The sequence below is a fragment of the Mirounga angustirostris genome, unplaced genomic scaffold (assembly GCF_029215605.1).
Source record: "Mirounga angustirostris isolate CCGP_5_RB_7025 unplaced genomic scaffold, mMirAng1.0.hap1 SCAF_2, whole genome shotgun sequence".
In the NCBI taxonomy this organism is placed as follows: domain Eukaryota; kingdom Metazoa; phylum Chordata; class Mammalia; order Carnivora; family Phocidae; genus Mirounga; species Mirounga angustirostris.
The window spans coordinates 60294700-60312616 of NW_026991710.1; the positions used below are offsets into that span (position 1 = coordinate 60294700).

A 17917-nucleotide genomic window follows, 5' to 3' on the forward strand; every position below is an offset into this window, starting at 1 on the left:
GAGTAATAGTGCTGGTGCTGTGAGTTCAGTGTTAATGAATCAAGGACATGTACTGAAAAAGATGTCTTTAAAGAAATACACATAAAACAAGGTTATGTATTGGATTGATTGAGGAAAATGTGACCGCAGACTCACAGGAACGTAGCTCTGCATTCTTCTTAAATGCAAAGGTTCAGTATCTGCTAATTCATTGTTTATAGTCACTCACAGAACATAGAACTACATGAATGACAAGAATCAACTGTATTCAGAAAGTAGATGAACAGTGAGTCATCCGGTGCTATGGTAGAGCACATAAGAGAATAAAAGCTAGATCTAATATATTCTGGAAATTTCTTTAAATTTTTGTTTAGTTATTGAAGCAATAGTGAAAACATGCTTGTTATAAATAATTCATATCAGTATGTAGTCTAAAATTGCCACTTTCTTCTTCTTTTCACTGTCTCATTTCCCATTACCAGGGGTAATTGCTGGTGAAGTTTGGCATACATCCTTCCAGAATATTTTCTTTGCATTTACCAATATGTTTATTATACAAATGAGTTTCTTTTTAAGAGTGGCATAATTATATTCACAGATATTTGTTTTGTTTTTTTTTAAATTTAATAGGGGTGCCTGGGTGGCACAGTTGGTTAAGCATCTGACTCTTGGTTTTGGCTCAGGTCATGATCTCAGGGCTGTGAGATAGAGCCCTGCATCAGACTCTGCGCTCAGTTGGGAGTCTGCTTGAGATTCTGTCTCCCTGTGCCTTCTCCTCCCCAAGTAAATAATCTTGAAAATTTTAACAGTAGGTATTAGGATATTTCTATTCACTAATCAGTAAACAGATTTTTTCCCCCACAGAATTTATTTAGTTTTAAAGATTTTGTTTATTTATTTGAGAGAGAGAAAGAGCGTGTGAGCAAAAGAGCACAAGCAGAGGGAGCACAGAGAGAGAGGGAGAAGCAGACTCCCACTGAGCAGGGACCCCAATATGGGGCTCTCTCTCAGGACCCTGAGATCATGACCTGAGCCGGAGGCAGCCAGTTAACCGACTGAGCCACCCAGGTACCCTTCCCTCCCCACAGTTTTATTTTATTTAGAAGTTTCTAAATATATATATAGTTGTTGGGTTTTTTTTTTTTTTTTTTTTTTTTTTTTAGATTTTATTTATTTCACAGAGCACAAGCAGGGGGAGCAGCAGGCCGAGGGACAGGGAGAAGCAGGCTCTCTGCTGAGCAGAAAGCCCAACCCCTGCAATCATGACCTAAGCCAAAGGCAAATGCTTAACCGACTGAGCCACCCAGGTGCCCCTGCCATCATGTCGATGAGAGTGTTGAAGACTCAGACAAGAGTTTGTGACTTCAAATACCCAGTAAATTTATGAATTTTGCTTTGAACTATGAGTTGGCTTCCTTGGTTAGTTTCTGAGATAGTGAGTTGCTAGTAACAAAGTCCCTCACCTCAGGATCCCATTTGAGACACTGAATAAATTAATCCTTTAACTTTGAAATACTGCCCTTTTCCCTTCTGATGGTATAACATAATCATTCCGTCTGCTTCCCTACTTTTCCACTTGCTTTGTTCTTGTTACCCATTACCCACACTTCCGACTATATCCAAATCAGTGCTTAACTTGGGGCCATCTGACCAACTAGGTTATGTAAAGTAGTACTCTCCACCTAATCACTATCTCATTTCCCTGATTATTTCCCCTGTCATGCTTATCACTTTATCTTTTTAAAATTTATTTTATAGTCTCCTTGCCATTATCTTTTCATTAGAATGGGTACCTTCTATAGTGGCTCATTGCTATTCCCCCAGAATAGAATTTTGCAAGGCCTTTCAAAATGTCAAGCACTGTAATAATATTTCTCAAACTGTTTGTGGTGAAAGACCAGTTGCTTTAGTTGTTGGTTTTTGGTTTTATTTTGATTCTTTTTTTTTTTTTTAACGCAATTCTCACAGACCAATATTTCTGTAAAATACAATAAAAATGAATGGCTGGGAAAATGGAATGACAGTATGCATACACGTACTCATTGCATAAAAACATTAAGACCTGGTTTTTTTATTAAATAGATACAAAATTAGTTGTTGTAGAAGTTTCTAAATGCTTAGTCCCAGTTTCTGAACTGAACTTGTCACAGACCACTGCTTTCTGGTTGCACTGATCATAGCTCACGTGAGGGTAGAAGCACTCTAATATTTGTTGAATGAATGAACGAAATCACCCACTTAGGATGATGGTACTGAATTCTTCAGATACATTGCTCCTTTGACCTTTGTCCTTGCCAAAACCCAGAATATTTGCTAAGATACAGAAGAGTGATTGCGGATTCATGATATCACACTTCAGCTAGCTTAATCACTGCTGGCTTTGATTTTCTAATTATATCTTTTAAAAAACAATATTTGACTACATGTTTGTTTAAGGAAAAGCTGTAGAAGTTGAATCCCAAACAGTGGCTGTTCCAGACATTTTATTCTTTACAGCCCTAGCCTCTTAAATTCAATTAAGTTCTTTCAGTTATTCTTTTGCCTTATTTATCCCTTCAGCTCTTTGCCCATTACCACCACCCTAATACTTTTTTCTTAACCTTATTCCTTGTCTGTTATAATGAGCTGACATTTTTTTTCTCTCTCTAATCTCCAATTTGTCCTTATTTCTCCAGTCCAGTTTGTCCTTATTATCTCAGCCGAGTTAATTCTAAAAAAGTGAGTATGTATTGGGGCGCCTGGCTGGCCCAGTTGGTGGAGCCTGTGACTCTTGATCTCGGGGTTGTGGATTCGAGCCCCATGTTGGGTGTAGAGATTATTTAAAAATAAAATCTTAAAAAAAAAGTGTGAGTATATTATTTTTTGTTGTTTTTATGAAGTACTTACAGAGTGCTGATTTTTTTTTTTAATACTTGGTAGGTTCTTTTTTTTTTTTTTTTTGGTAGCTTCTGATTATAGCTTTCCCAAAGTAAAGCTTCAACTCCCTTAGAACAGGGGACTACCCTGGCTGAGCAGTTAAGTCAAAGGCTTATCAGGGTCCTTAGTGGGCTGTAGTGTAAGTAAAACCTATTCATAAAAACTGCATTTCAGTCTCTCCCTATTTATAAAAAAAAAAATCTTGCTGTCCATGTAGTTTGCAGCAGTAACTCAGATTCACATTTTTCTGTGTAGGAGGCAATATAGGCTATTAGAGTGTGGGCTTTGGAGTGAGACAGCTACAGCTTGGGTAGAGAGAATCTGAACTGTGCCACCAAACCGGCAGTGTATTTTGGGGTGTATTGCTTTGTTTCTGAGTCTTAGTTTCTTCTGTAAAATGAGTTTCTTAGCTTAGGCATTGCATCAGCTGCCATAACAGAGGCCAGAAAATGGGTCTAACCAAGATAAAAGTTGATGTCTTTCTCCAGCTAAAGTCCAAATTAGAAAGCAATCCCTAGGATAGGGTAGTTCTGCTCCTCAGGGTGGTCCAGTGGCCCAGGTGCTGCTTTTTATCTTGTTCTACCATCCCCCTAGGATGCTGCCCTTGTTCGAATTGTTGAAGTTGCCTCAGTACTACCAGGTTCAAGTTCCGGGTTGAGGGAAAGAGAAAAAAGAATGAAGAATAAATAGCTTCCTTTTTTTTTTTCCTTTTTAAGATTTTATTTATTTATTTGAGATAGTGAGTGAGACTGCGAGAGAGAGCACGAGTACAAGCCGGGGGTGGGGGTTGGGGGGGTTGGGGGGGTTGGGTGTAGGGGGTGGGCAGAGGAGAGGGAGAAGTAGGCTTTCCGCAAGCAGGGAGCCCAACTCAGGACTTGATCCCAGGATCTGGGATCAGGACCTGAGCCAAAGGCAGATGCTTAACCAGTTGAGCTTCCGAGGTGCCCCAAATAGCTTCCTTTTAAAGACAAGGACAGGACCTGGAAGGTACTAACAACTCATTGGCCAGAATATAGTCACTGTCTATGCCTAGATGCAAGGATGACTTGGAAAGTAGTCTAGGTAGACAGTCATGTGCCCAGCTAAAAGACCGGGGGTCCTAATAACTGAAAGGAGAAAATGGAAAATGAGGGACAATTACATTGCATTGAGTTGGTTTTTCAAGTAAGGAATAAATGGCATTTATGGTCTTTGAGATCTATAATTTCTGAATATAAGTTAAGCATTCTTGTGCTACAGAATTTTTGCTTGGTAACTATCAACTGAAAAATATAGACGGTGTTTGGCCTAAAACATGGCTAAATCTTTGTAAGGTTTGGAACTTATATAATATGTTTTCCTTTCATTTGGTTTCAGCTGTCTATAAAGAGTAGCAATGTAGCACTTCATTATAGAGAGATCACTTATTTGGAAACTTCAACAATCTGAAATTTTAACAGGAGGTAGTAGGCTTTCCTGTAGCAAAAGTAGAAGTTGCAAGGTTCATGTCCTCAATCTTGATTTCAAGCCTGAGTGGTTTTTTGTTATAGAAAAATTATATTAGTATCTAGCTTAATTATCAAATTCTCGCTCAGTAACAAATTAAAATCTGCAAAATTTGAATGGTCTGTTAAAAACATACATGATAGAAGTGACCACCAAAAGCCTGATAGGATAGAAGAATAATACAAAAAAGTCATAAGAAGCTTGGTAATAATAGAGTTTGTTAATATTTATTGATCATTTATAGGTACGAGGTACTAGGCAAAGCCTTTTATAGTCATTACTTCATTTAACACCTAAGACATCCCCATATGTGATATTGGAGAGGACTTAAGTTTAAATGCTAAGAAAGCTTATAATTATGTTCAATTACAAGACAGAAGCTTGTAATTAATTTTGGGTTACTATCAGAAATAACTAAAATGAAAAGACCATTTCAGTGCCTGACAGAGGTATCTGAAATAGTTCAATCTAATGGTTCTAGATAAATAAGTTGTTCCTATAATTGCTTTGATTCTCATTGGCTTGCAGTATGGTTGACTGCTTTGAGTTTATCTTAAGTTGCAAGAAAGAAAGTTCTGATTAAAATCCCCAATTTGGAAGAATATGTACTTGGCATTAAAACCCAGGTTTAATAGATAAAAAGCATGTTTATCTTCTTAAAAATAGTCTTGATAGGTGTTTACCCAAACTCAAGAATGGATTTTATTTCTGTAAGTATAAATAGTACACTTCGAAATGGTAATTAATTTTAATATATATATATTTAAGATTTTATTTAACGAGAGAGCATGAGCAGGGGGGAGAGGCAGAGGGAGAGGGAGAAGCAGAGTCCCTGCTGGGAGCAGAGAGCCCCATGTAGGGCTCCATCCCAGGACCCTGAGATCATGACCTGAGCCAAAGGCAGATGATTGACTGAACCACCCAGGCGCCCCAATTCTAATATTTTTAAGTTACATTTTGCAACTACCTAAAAATAGTGATTTGCTCATTAATCAGAGCTTATTGAAACAGATACTTTGAACTCATTAGAAAAGAAATATATTTTTAACTAACCTGTAATCTTACATATTCTTATTTTTTCTCCACATTATTTTAGATCAGTTATTATTCCCAGAAATGGTAAATTACTGTAAAAGGGGAAGTTTTCATATTTTAGAAAGTCTCTTTTGGTGTATTGTTTTAATAGAACAAGTATATATGTTTGTATGTGTGTGATATAAAAATTACTTTTTTTGGTTCATAGATATATAAAATTTAAAAACTCAAATTAGACCAATTTTGTTCTTGTGAACATGAAATGCTATTTTATACATTAAAATATGTGCAGTTATAAAGAAGTAATTTTCTGTGCCTGAAATTCCTTCCCCATGTTTTCTTTTCTTTTTTTTTTTTTTTTTAAGATTTTATTTATTTATTTGACAGAGAGAGACACAGCGAGAGAGGGAACACAAGCAGGGGGAGTGGGAGAGGGAGAAGCAGGCTTCCCGGTGAGCAAAGAGCCCGATGTGGGGCTCGATCCCAGAACCCTGGGATCATGACCTGAGCTGAAGGCAGACGCTTAACAACTGAGCCGCCCAGGCGCCCCCTTCCCCATATTTTCTGATGAACTACTTATCTTTTAATTCTTGACTCAAGCATGACATCCTTAGTATACCTTTTTTTTGGTTAAGATTTTATTTATTTGTCAGAGGAGAGAGAGAGCACCAGCAGGGGGAGCTGCAGGCAGAGGGAGAGGGGGAAGCAGACTCCCCACTAAGCAGGGAGCCCAATGCGGGGCTCAATCCCAGGACCCCAGGATCATGACCTGACCTGAAGGCAGATGGTTAACCGACTGAGCCACCCAGGCGCCCCTTAATAAACCATTCTTTTTTTTTTTTAAGATTTTATTTATTTGACAGAGAGACACAGCGAGAGAGGGAACATAAGCAGGGGGAGTGGGAGAGGGAGAAGCAGGCCTCCCGTGGAGCAGGGAGCCCGATGTGGGACTCGATCCCAGGACCCCGGGATCATGACCTGGGCCGAAGGCAGACGCTTAACGACTGAGCCACCCAGGCACCCCTAATAAACCATTCTTAAGCAGTATCTGTCTTAATCTGTTTGGGCTGCTATAACAAAAATATTAGTCTGGGTGGCTTAAACAAGCAACATTTATTTCTCAGAGTTCTGGAGTCTGGGAAGTCCAAGATCAAGGCATTGGTAGACTCTGTTTGCTGAGAGGCCGGCCTGCCTTCTGGTTCACACGCAGACATCTTACCGTGCCCTCACTTGGCAGAAGAGGGCACAGGAGCTCTCTGGGGTCTCTTGTATAAGGGCACTAATCCCATTCATGAGGGCTCCCCCCTCACAGCCTACTCACTTTCCCAAAGCCCTATCTCCTAATACCATCACATTAGGGGTTAGGATTTCTAAGTTTGCATTTTGGCGGAACATAAACATTCAGTCTCTAGCAGTTTCACTTTCAGGTAGAATTGACTACATTTTCTTTTGTGCCCCAGCTTTATCCAGCACATACTTACATATCTTTAGCTTGTTATACTTTATTTAGGGGACTGTCTTTCTGGGCAAGCTTGTTGTGGCCAGAGACCATATCTTATTTTGGTTGGTGCAACAACAAATACATGTGTACTTAATGTGTGTGTATTGACTGAGTGATGACTGTGCATTCTAGTTTAAAAAATTTGGACTTTATAAGCAACAGAGAACCAATTGATATTTTTTATTATGCTAGCTTATTTTTATCAATTAGGAGCTGGTTTCATAGTATTTTGATCAAAGTGAAGATAGCATCTTTAAAAGATGAGTTCAGTCAGTTATGAAAATATCCTAGAAATTCCAATAAAACATAAACCATTTCATTTTACTCCATTATTCTTTTTTGTTTATAAAGGTGGTACCTATTTTATCAAAATGTAAACATGAGAAATAATGTAAAAAAAATGAACATTTCCAGCAATCTACGAAAAAACAATATGGTACAGTCTTAATTTTTTCTATATATATTCACATTGTTTATTAATGGTATTATTTTAAACCAGAATGAACTAATGCTAAACATACTGCTTATAGGGGTTTTTTTTCCCACTTAAAGTATCTTGGACATCTTTTCATGTACGTAAAAATGGATCTGCTTCATTCATTTCATCACCCACATAGTCTGTGTGTACTATATGTTAATTAACTGTTCTCTGATTGATGGATGAGCCTTTGTATCCCCCCCACCCCACACTTTTTTTTTCCAGTAACTTGCAGGAATTTATTGCTCACAGTTCTGGAGGCTGGAAGTCTGAGATCGGGGTGCCAGGCCTCAGACTTCTTATTATACTCCTCTGTGGCGGACGCTGGATTTCCTTTTTAGCTATTAAAAGTACTGCTACAAAGAACATCCTAGAATAAAATATTGTGTAATTGTGGGGGTGTTTTTAAAGGCTAAATTCCTAGAAGTAGGAATGCCTGGCTAAAAAAAGGGTATGAACATTTTAAGTTGTAATAGTTTTTGCCAAATTGCAGCTTTTTTAGGTTACTTTCCCTATAATAGAATATAAGCAAGTTAATCTATATCCTTACCTATCGTGGATAGTTGTTCTATCTTTTTTTTTTTTTTTAAGATTTTATTTATTTAGAGATCACAGGGTCCTGTGATCAAGCCCTGTGTCGGGCTCCCTGCTTGGCAGGAAGCCTGCTTCTCCCTCTCCCACTCCCCCTGCTTGTGTTCTCTCTCTCGCTGTGTCTCTCTCTGTCTGAAACTGCTAGAGACTGAATGTTTATGTTCCGCCAAAATGCAGGGGGGTGGGCAGAGGAAGAGAGAGAATCTCAAGCAGACTCCACACTGAATGTGGGGCTTGATTTCAGGACCTCAGATCACAACCTGAGCCGAAATCAAGAGTCAGCACTTTTTTTTTTTATGATTTTATTTATTTATTTGACAGAGAGACAATGAGAGAGGGAATACAAGCAAGGGGAGCGGGAGAGGGAGAAGCAGGCTTCCCGCGGAGCAGGGAGCCCAATGCGGGGCCTGATCCCAGGAACCTGGATCATGACCTGAGCCGAAGGCAGGTGCTTAATGACTGAGCCACCCAGGTGCCCCAAGAGTCAGCACTTAACCAACGGAGCCACCTAAGTGACCCAGTTGTTCTGTTTAAAAAATCATTTTATTGGGGTTCCTGGATAGCTCAGTCCTTAGAGCGTGTGAGTCTTCATCTCAGGGTTGTGAGTTTAAGCTCCACAGGGGTGTAAAGATTGCTTCAAAATCAAATCTGAAAAAAAATTAAAATCATTTTATTAAAGTATATAGAAAAGTATGCATGTCAAATAACCTCACAACCTGAACACACCCCTAACCAGCACCCAGATCAAGGAACAGAACATTACCAGAACCCAAAGTCACCTTTGTGCTCCTGTTCAGTCACTGCCTGTCTCCATGAGTAACCACTATCCTGACTTCTAAAAGCACAGTTTAGGGGCGCCCGGGTGGCTCAGTCGTTAAGTGTCTGCCTTCGGCTCAGGTCATAATCCCAGGGTCCTGTCATGCGTTGGGCTCCCTGCTTGGCAGGAAGCCTGCTTCTCCCTCTCCCACTCCCCCTGCTTGTGTTCCCTCTCTCGCTGTGTCTCTCTCTGTCAAATAAATAAAATTTTTTAAAAAATAAAATAAAAAAAATAGAAGCACAGATTAGTTTTGCCTGTTTTTTTATTTTATAAAAATGAAATCATATAGTATTTGTATTTGGTACTATTTTAATTTTAATCTTAGTGAGTCTTATAGGTAAAAATAACGTATTTTAACTTGTATTTATCTTAATAACAACTGAGGTTAGCTTTGTGTATATCTCGAAGCTTTTTTAAAAAATTAACAAGGCTCAAATATTCGCATATTTAAAGCACAGAAAGTTCACTGAAAATAAAAACAAAGCAAACCGCCAAACTCTAGGATTACCATCATCTTGAGGCAATATTCCTAAAGCTAAGTTTCTCCATCAGCATCAAGTAGATTTCAAGTGTCCACATTCAACAAATAATTGAAGAGTTTCTAGACATGGAAGATCATATTTTGACACAAATCTTTATATACGTTAACCAGAGATGAGACTGAGGCTAAAGTTCAAGCCCTGCATGGTACTGGGACTCAGTACTCCATGGGAGATGTTCGGAATCTCATATATAGAACTAGTGCTTGGGTTTGGGGCTAGGAAAAAGCAGAAAATGCCTATAAATGATTTCCTATTCATACTAGCAGTTATAAACTACCTAGAAAAAATTAACAAAAGTTGTACAAGACCCAAGCAGAGGAAACTACAGTCATACTTAGGAAAACTATTTTGGGCCTAAGAAATCCCTTAAGATGAGAGCAACAGGCCTCATGTTTTCAAGAGATAATTATGTAGTTTTTCTAATGAGAAAAAAACCCAGTTGTTTAATAAAGAGAAAGTTGTACTGTTAGCATTTTGGAAAGTCAGTGTAATTATTATGAAAGTAAATGCAACTTAAGGTAGAATAATTTCTAAGTGTGAGCAGTTAGAATGAATAAAATCAAAAAGTAAGGCTAGGCTTGGTTATACTGTATCTGCAGTATGAAGAAATGCAAATCAGCATAGTAAAGACTTAGAAATCTTGCAGTGCAGAAGCCTATTTAATTTTGTATAACCTTGTGTTTCCTGCTGCTTCTGTGATCATTAGAAATCTATTAATATCTTCTGGGACGCTAGAAGTCTGCAGAACATAATTTGGAACACACGATATGTATTTAAACACCACTAATTCAGATACGTAGGGTACAAAAGTGTGACTGATGTGCCAAAGTGTTATTTTTAGACTCTTAGTAAGAACTGTCATTAAAGAGTAATAACTTAAAATAATAACTGTTAGAACTTAAAAGGACCCGAGTATCATGGTTTTAAAAACTGTTCTTTATCAGATGTTTTCAGGTATTTTCATCCAGCGCACCTGGGTCGCTCAGTCAGTTAAGCGTCTGCCTTTGGCTCGGGTCATGTTCTCAGGGTCCTGAGATCGAGCCCTGAATCGGGCTCCCTGCTCAGCAGGGAGTCTGCTTCTTCCTCTCCCTCTACCCCTCCCCCCTGCTCATGTGCGCGTTCTCTCTCTCGCACGCGCTTTCACTCTCTCAAATAAAATCTTTAAGAAAGCCAAATATTTTCATCCAGTCTGTGGTTTACCTTTTCATTCATTTTTTTTTTAATTTTAAGACATGCAGTTAATTCTTTTATCTGTTACAATTTTTTTTTAATCTAATTTTTTTGAGAGAGAGAGAGATAGAGCGGGGGGGCACGGGGTGTGGAGGTGGGAGGACAGAGAGAATTTTTTTTAAAGATTTTATTTATTTATTTATTTATTTATTTATTTATTTATTTATTTATTTATTTGAGAGAGAGAGGGCGCACAAGCAGGGGGAGCAGCAGAGGGAGAGGGAGAAGCAGGCTCTCTGCTGAGCAGGGAACCAGATGCGGAACTCAGTCCCAGGACCCCAAGATCACGACCCAAGCCAAAGGCAAATGCTTAACTGAGCCACCCCCGTGTCCCAAGAGAAAAGCTTAAGCAGGCTCCATGGTCAGCATGGAGCCTGACACAGGGCTCCATCTCATGACCTGAGATCATGACCTGAGCCAAAATCAAGAGTTGGAGGTTTAATCAACTGAGCCACGCAGGTCCCCCTTCCAGATTTTTTTTAAATGCAATTTTACATACATAGTTTGGTACTTTTGCTTCAGTGGGCTCATAATTTATATCAAGTTTTACAACTTGCTTTTCTTTTTTTCCCACTGTTTTATTATCATGGTATTTACACATCAGTACAGTTAATTGTTTTGAATAGTTACATAGTATTCTATCAAAGAATGTATGATAATTTAGTTTTTCTTTTTTTTTTTTTTTAAAGATTTTATTTATTTGAGAGAGAGAGAGAGACACAGCATGAGAGGGGAAAGGGTCAGAGGGAGAAGCAGGCTCCCCGCTGAGCCAGGAGCCCGATGCGGAACTCGATCCCAGGACTCCGGGATCATGACCTGAGCCGAAGGCAGATGCTTAACCGACTGAGCCACCCAGGGGCCCTAGTTTTTCTTTTGACGCACAGTTGTTTCCAGTTTTTTTCCATTGTAAACACCCAAAGGTTTATTTTAAAATTCAGCTTGAACTTTAATTCCTGTTAAGGAATTAAAAGCTTTTATAATAGAAGCAGTTCATCTTTCTAGTTCTTGAGGCACGCTTAAAACTTAAAATTTTTGATATATCAGTTCTTGTTCAAATATTTAGTAGAAACATTAGGGTGAAGTTTAAATGTAAACATGTACTTAAAATTTTTTTTATTTTATTATTTTTTAATTTTTAAATTTTTTTTTCAAGATCTTATCTATTTACTTGACAGAGAGAGAGCGAGCACAAGCAGGGGGAGCAGCAGGCCGAGGAAAAGAGAGGAACAGGTTCCTTGTGAGCAGGGAGCCCAATACGGGGCTCGATCCCAGGACTCTGGGAACATGACCTGAGCCGAAGGCAGACCCTTAACTGACTGAGCCACCCAGGCGTCCCTAAAAATTTTTTTTTAATAACTTCCCATCTTCTACCATAACCCTGCTTCCCTCTTGGCTCAAACAGTTGTAAATGGCATGTTTCGAAAGCTCTGATTCTACTAATGATTTCTCCTAATTCCTCAATTTATATGACTTAGTTAACTTCTCTTCCACCACTTTTCTTTTTCAGGAGTCTGTGAAAAATCTTTCTCTGAAATAAGATTATAAAACCACCTAAATAGTTACTTAGATTTGTGAGAGACTATTTCCATGACATCCCATTTGTTGATTTTTTTTTTTTTTTTTCAAAATTAGATGGTATAAATTTAGGGGGGAACTTTATGTTTCTTTTTTGTTTTTTTGGATTCTGTTAATGCTATTTCATTTTTCCATGACAGATTCAAAAGCTTTGTGACAGAGTGGCTTCATCTACTTTACTAGATGATCGAAGAAATGCTGTGCGTGCTCTCAAATCATTATCTAAGGTCAGTAACGCTTTATCACTTACTAAGCTTATTAAGTTGGACATTAGTTACTTTATTTTTTTTAAAGAGTTCATTTATTTATTTGACAGAGAGAGAGATAGTGAGAGAGGGAACACAAGCAGGGGGAGTGGGAGAGGGAGAAGCAGGCTTCCCGCCGAGCAGGGAGCCCGATGCGGGGCTCAATCCCAGGACCCTGGGATCGTGACCTGAGCTGAAGGCAGACGCTTAACGACTGAGCCACCCAGGTGCCCCCAGACATTAGTTACTTTAACAACATTTTTCTTTTATGCAGAAATACCGCTTGGAAGTGGGTATACAAGCTATGGAACATCTTATCCATGTATTACAAACAGATCGGTAAGTCTCTTTTTAATGATTTTTCTCCCTAATTTTTCTTGCAATTTTAATTAATTTGTTTTAGAATTACTATTCTAGAAATGATTAACTTATTAAGGTTATTAAGTTTTTATTGTCAGTTGTCGTTTCAATAAATATTGGACACAAGGAGCAAACCACTGTGCTAAGCATTGAGACAGACATAATCTCAGGGGTTGAAATCTTTCCATTATATAAAATGAAATGAAGTGACTTCTCATTAAAAGCTGAAGATTTGGGGTTTGAATTGGGCAATTGGATGTTCTGATACTCACTTAGATGTACTCAAATATACTATTCTATAATATAGTATACATATTATTATATATCATTTATCCAGACTTGTTTTTTTGGAGAAATAAACTGGACTAATAGAGTGAAGTGTTAAATCTGAGCATGTCCTAAGAGACATGTTAAATCTGAGCATGTCCTAAGAGAAAGGTCGCTCAGCCTATTTTTATCTCTTTCAATTCCTCTTTAAGAGATTTTATCTGCATTTTTTTTTTTTTAAGATGTATTTATTTTACAGAGAGAGTGAGTGCACATGCAGGAGGGAGGGGCAGAGGAAGAAGGAGAGAGATTTTTTTTTTTTAAGATTTTATTTATTTATTTGTCAGAGAGAGAGAGAAAGAGCACAAGCAGGGTTAGTGGCAGGCAGAAGGAGAGGGAGAAGCAGGCTCCTGGTGAGCAGGGAGCCCAATGTAGGACTCGATCCCAGGACCCTGGGATCATGACCTGAGCCGAAGGCAGTTGCTTAACCGACTGAGCCACCCAGAAGCCCGAAGGAGAGAGATTCTTAAGCAGACTCCATGCTCAGCCCAGAGCCTGATTCAGGGCTCTATCTCACGATCCCGAGATCGCCACCTCAGCCAAAACTAAGAGTCAAGGACTTAACCGACTGGGCCATCCAGACACCCTGCCTCTTTGGTTTTAATTAACAGCTGTGCATGGATAAAAAAAAATCTTACCTCTAATTAAATATATATTATAACCTTTAACTGCTCAGTGGACATTTTTACCATATCAAGATATCTCACAGATATCTCAAATTCAGAATGTTCAAGAGTTAATTTATCTCTTGTTTTCCTGCTCCTAACTGCCTCCTCCCACCATCTCCTTCAACTGCCTTTTGACCCAAGTCCAACCTAGTTGGTATTGCCTTTCCATTCAGGCAAGAAACTATAGGATTCGTGCTGAACTTAGCGCTCTCCTTAACCCATTACACTCATCTAGACCAAAACCCAGCTGGAATCCATGAATTTCTCCCGATTTCCTTTTTTAATCTTTAGTTCTGGCTCAGTATCAATCACTGAAACCATTTTCAGAGCCACTATATTAGTTATCTTTATTATTATTATTGCTTTTGCTGTATAACAAATTACCTCAAAACTTGGTGGCTCAAAATAATCAATATTTATTATCTCACACTTTTTGTGGATCAGAAATTCAGCAGTGACTTAGCTAGGTGGTTCTGGTTCAGGGTCTCTTATGAAGTTGTAGTCAAGATTTCAGCCAGGACTGCAGTCATCTGAAGGCTCGGTTGGGAAGATCTGATTCCAAGATGGCTCAGTTACTTTGCTGATGGCCGGAGGCTTCATTACCTCACCATGTTGCTCTCTTTATAAGGCTGCTTGAGCGTCCTTATGATACGGTAACTGGCTTCTCCCAGAACAGGCAATCCTAGAGACAGAGCAAAGAGAAAGCCACAAGGCCTTTTAGGACTTAGTCTCACAAGTCACATACCATCAATTCTACCACATTCTGTTTGTTAAAAGCAAGTTAATAAATACAGCATATGCCTAAGAGGAGAATTAGATTCTATCCTTTAAAGGATCTGTATCAGAGTTTTTGAACATAGTTTAAAACCACCACTACCTCCAAACTGTATTCTTTGTCTCCATTCAGTCTATGCATTATAAGTCTGATGTATAAACCTTTTTTTACTTAATGCATTTCAGCAGCTCAGTGCAATGTGAAGTCTAAGTTTTTTTTTTTTTTTAAGATTTTGTTTATTTATTTGAGAGAGACAGAGAGAGCACAGCAGGGGGAGAGGCAGAGGGAGAGGGAGAAGCAGACTCCCAGCAGAGCAGGGAGCCCGACTCAGGGCTTGATCCCAAGACCCTGGGATCAGACCCTGGAGATCATGACCTGAGCCCAAGACAGACTCCCAACCAAATGAGCCATCCAGGCACCCCTGAAGTCTAAGTTCTTAAACAAAGCAAAGCATATAAGCTTTTTAAAGGTCTTGGTATTGCCTGTCTAACCTCAAAGCCTCTTTTTCAGTTATATTTCAGCAATGCCCAACTGCTTGTTCATACCAGTTAGGACCTTTCCTCTTCTCAGACAGTACAACCCACATTGACTACCTTTTCAAAGCCAACTAATTCTTTTTTTTTTTTTAAAGATTTTATTTATTTGACAGAGAGAGATAGCGAGAGCAGGAACACAAGCAGGGGGAGTGGGAGAGGGAGAAGCAGGCTTCCTGCCAAGCAGGGAGCCTGATGCGGGACTCGATCCCGGGACCCCGGGGTCATGACCTGAGCCGAAGGCAGACGCTTAACGACTGAGCCACCCAGGCACCCTCAAAGCCAACTAATTCTAATGCATTTGAATAAATGCATTGGATATGTTAGGATTATCTGTTTTATTGACATCATAGTGAGTAACTGTGGTAGGCAAAATAATAGCCCCCCAAGGATGTTCACATCCTTATTACCACAGCCTATGCATGTTACCTTAGAGGGCAAAAGGGACTTCGCAGATGTGATTAAGGACTTTGAGATGGAGAGATTATCCTGCGTTATCCCGGTGGGCCCAGTATAATCCCAAGGTTTCTTAAAAGTGGAACAGGAATGCAAAAGAGGTCAGAATGAGGTGATATGGAAGATCTGCGCCTGTCGTTGCTGGTTTCAAAGATGGAGGAAGGGGGTCTCTAGAGAACTGCAAAAGGCACAGAAACAGATTTTCCCCTAGAGCCTATAGAAAGGAAGGCAGCCCTGCTGAGACCTTGATTTTGGTGCAGGGAGACCCATTTCAGACTTCTGACTTCCAGAACTCTTAAGATAATATATTTGTATTGTTTAAGCCACTAAGTTTGTGGTAATTTGTTATAGCATCAATTGAAAACAATTACAGTAAACTAAAGTTAGTTATCTGCTTTAAATAATATTCCAGGTTAGAGAAAATGGATCCTAGATCAAAAAAACTTCAGTGTGATGATTATACATACATATAATCTATAATTTTTCCTTTTTATTCTATGTACACCTTTTCTCACCGAGTCTTACAAAGTTAGTAATGAAATGACTAACATCTCAGTATGGAAAATAGAATGCTATCTGTTATGGAAAGTGATTGTCATTTTAAGTGCCCAGCTGAGAATGAATGTGTAGATATTAGATATTCTTTTTTTTTTTTTTTTTAGATTTTACTTATTTATTTGAGAGAGGGAGAAGCAGGCTCCCTGCTGAGCAGAGACCCCCAATGCGGGACTCAATCCCAGGGATTCCTGGGATTATGACCTGAGCTGAAGGCAGACGCTTAACTGACTGAGCCACCAGGTGCCCCGGTAGATTTTGAAAGCATGATGGATGATGATGGCATTTAGAGTAGAAAGCAATAGTGAGACACAGGACACAAAGATTCAGTGAATATGAAGAAGTGATTAGGAGTGATAAATGAAAGCTAAGATGATGGACAAAGTGGATCACAACCAGATGTAAATCTCAAATGAAGCAGGCTTTAAAAATTATTATTTATAAAAAATATTATTTTATCATTTTGTTTTTGAGAAATTTTGAGGAACATCTTTTTTTTTTAAGATTTTATGTATTTATTTGAGAGAGAGAGAGAGAGTGAGAAACAGCATGAGAGGGGAGAGGGTCAGAGGGAGAAGCAGGCTCCCCGCTGAGCCAAGAGCCCGATGTGGGACTCGATCCCAGCACTCTGGGATCATGACCCAAGCGGAAGGCAGTCGCTTAACCAACTGAGCCACCCAGGCGCCTGAGGAACATCTTTTAAGAGAATATTAAGGAACTGGGAATAGAAAGAAATTTCCTCAAAATGATAAAGAGAATCTATGAAAATCCCAGAACATCAGATGCAATGGTGAAAAACTGAATGCTTTCCACCTAAGATCAGGAACAAGATCACGATGTTCCCTCTAGCCACGTCTATCCACACTGAAATTGAAGTTCTAGCTAAAGCAATTGGGCAAGGAAAGGAAATAGAAGGTATACTGATTGGAAAGGAAGAAGTACACATAAGAAATTATGTAAGAAATTACACATATTTGGGGTGCCTGGGTGGCTCAGACAGTTAAGCATCTGCCTTCGGCTCAGGTCATGATCCTAGGGTCCTGGGATCAAGCCCCACATCAGGCTCCCTGCTGGGCGGGGAGCCTGCTTCCCCTTTCCCTCTGCCTGCTTCTTCCCCTGCTTGTACACTCTCTCTCTCTGTCAAAAATAAATAAAATCTTGGGGCGCCTGGGTGGCTCAGTCGTTAAGTGTCTGCCTTCGGCTCGGGTCATGATCCCAGGGTCCTGGGATCGAGCCCCACATCAGGCTCCCTGCTCAGCGGGAAGCCTGCTTCTCCCTCTCCCACTCCCCCTGCTTGTATCCCCTCTCTCGCTGTCTCATAAATAAAATCTTTAAAAATAAATAAAAATAAAAATAAATAAATAAATAAAATCTTAAAAAAAATTACACATATTCACAGATGATATGATCGTATATATAGAAAATCCTTAGGAATCCACTAAAAAACTATCAGAACTAATAAATTCAGCAAAATTGAAGGATATAAGCTCAATATAAAAAATTATATTTCTATACACTAGCAATAAACAATCAGTAAATGGAATTAAGAGGACAATTCCACTTAAGTAACATAAAAAAGATTAAAATACTTTGAAATAAATTTTACTAAAAAAGTACAAGAATTGTTCACTGGAAACCACAACACATTATTGAAAGAAATTACCCGAGACACAAATAAATGAAAAGACATTCTGTGTTCATGGACAGAAAGAAGGAATTATTATTAAGATAGTAATACACCCCAACTTGATTTATAGATTCAGACAATCACTATAAAAATCCTAGTTGCCATTTTTGCAGAAATTAACAAGCTGATCGTAATGCACAGGATCCAGAATAGATCCCAAAC

General features: G+C 38.9%; 1 protein-coding gene across 2 annotated transcripts in view; it reads left to right on the forward strand.

Annotated features, from left to right (window-relative positions):
* USO1 (USO1 vesicle transport factor) overlaps window positions 1-17917 on the forward strand; it is a 90514-nt gene that overhangs the window by 11813 nt on the left and 60784 nt on the right. For both annotated transcript variants that reach the window (XM_045880989.3, XM_045880990.3), the window contains exons 2-3: window positions 12290-12376; window positions 12669-12733. In XM_045880989.3, coding sequence (XP_045736945.1) covers window positions 12290-12376; window positions 12669-12733 — 152 coding nt within the window. The remainder of the gene's footprint in view (window positions 1-12289; window positions 12377-12668; window positions 12734-17917) is intronic.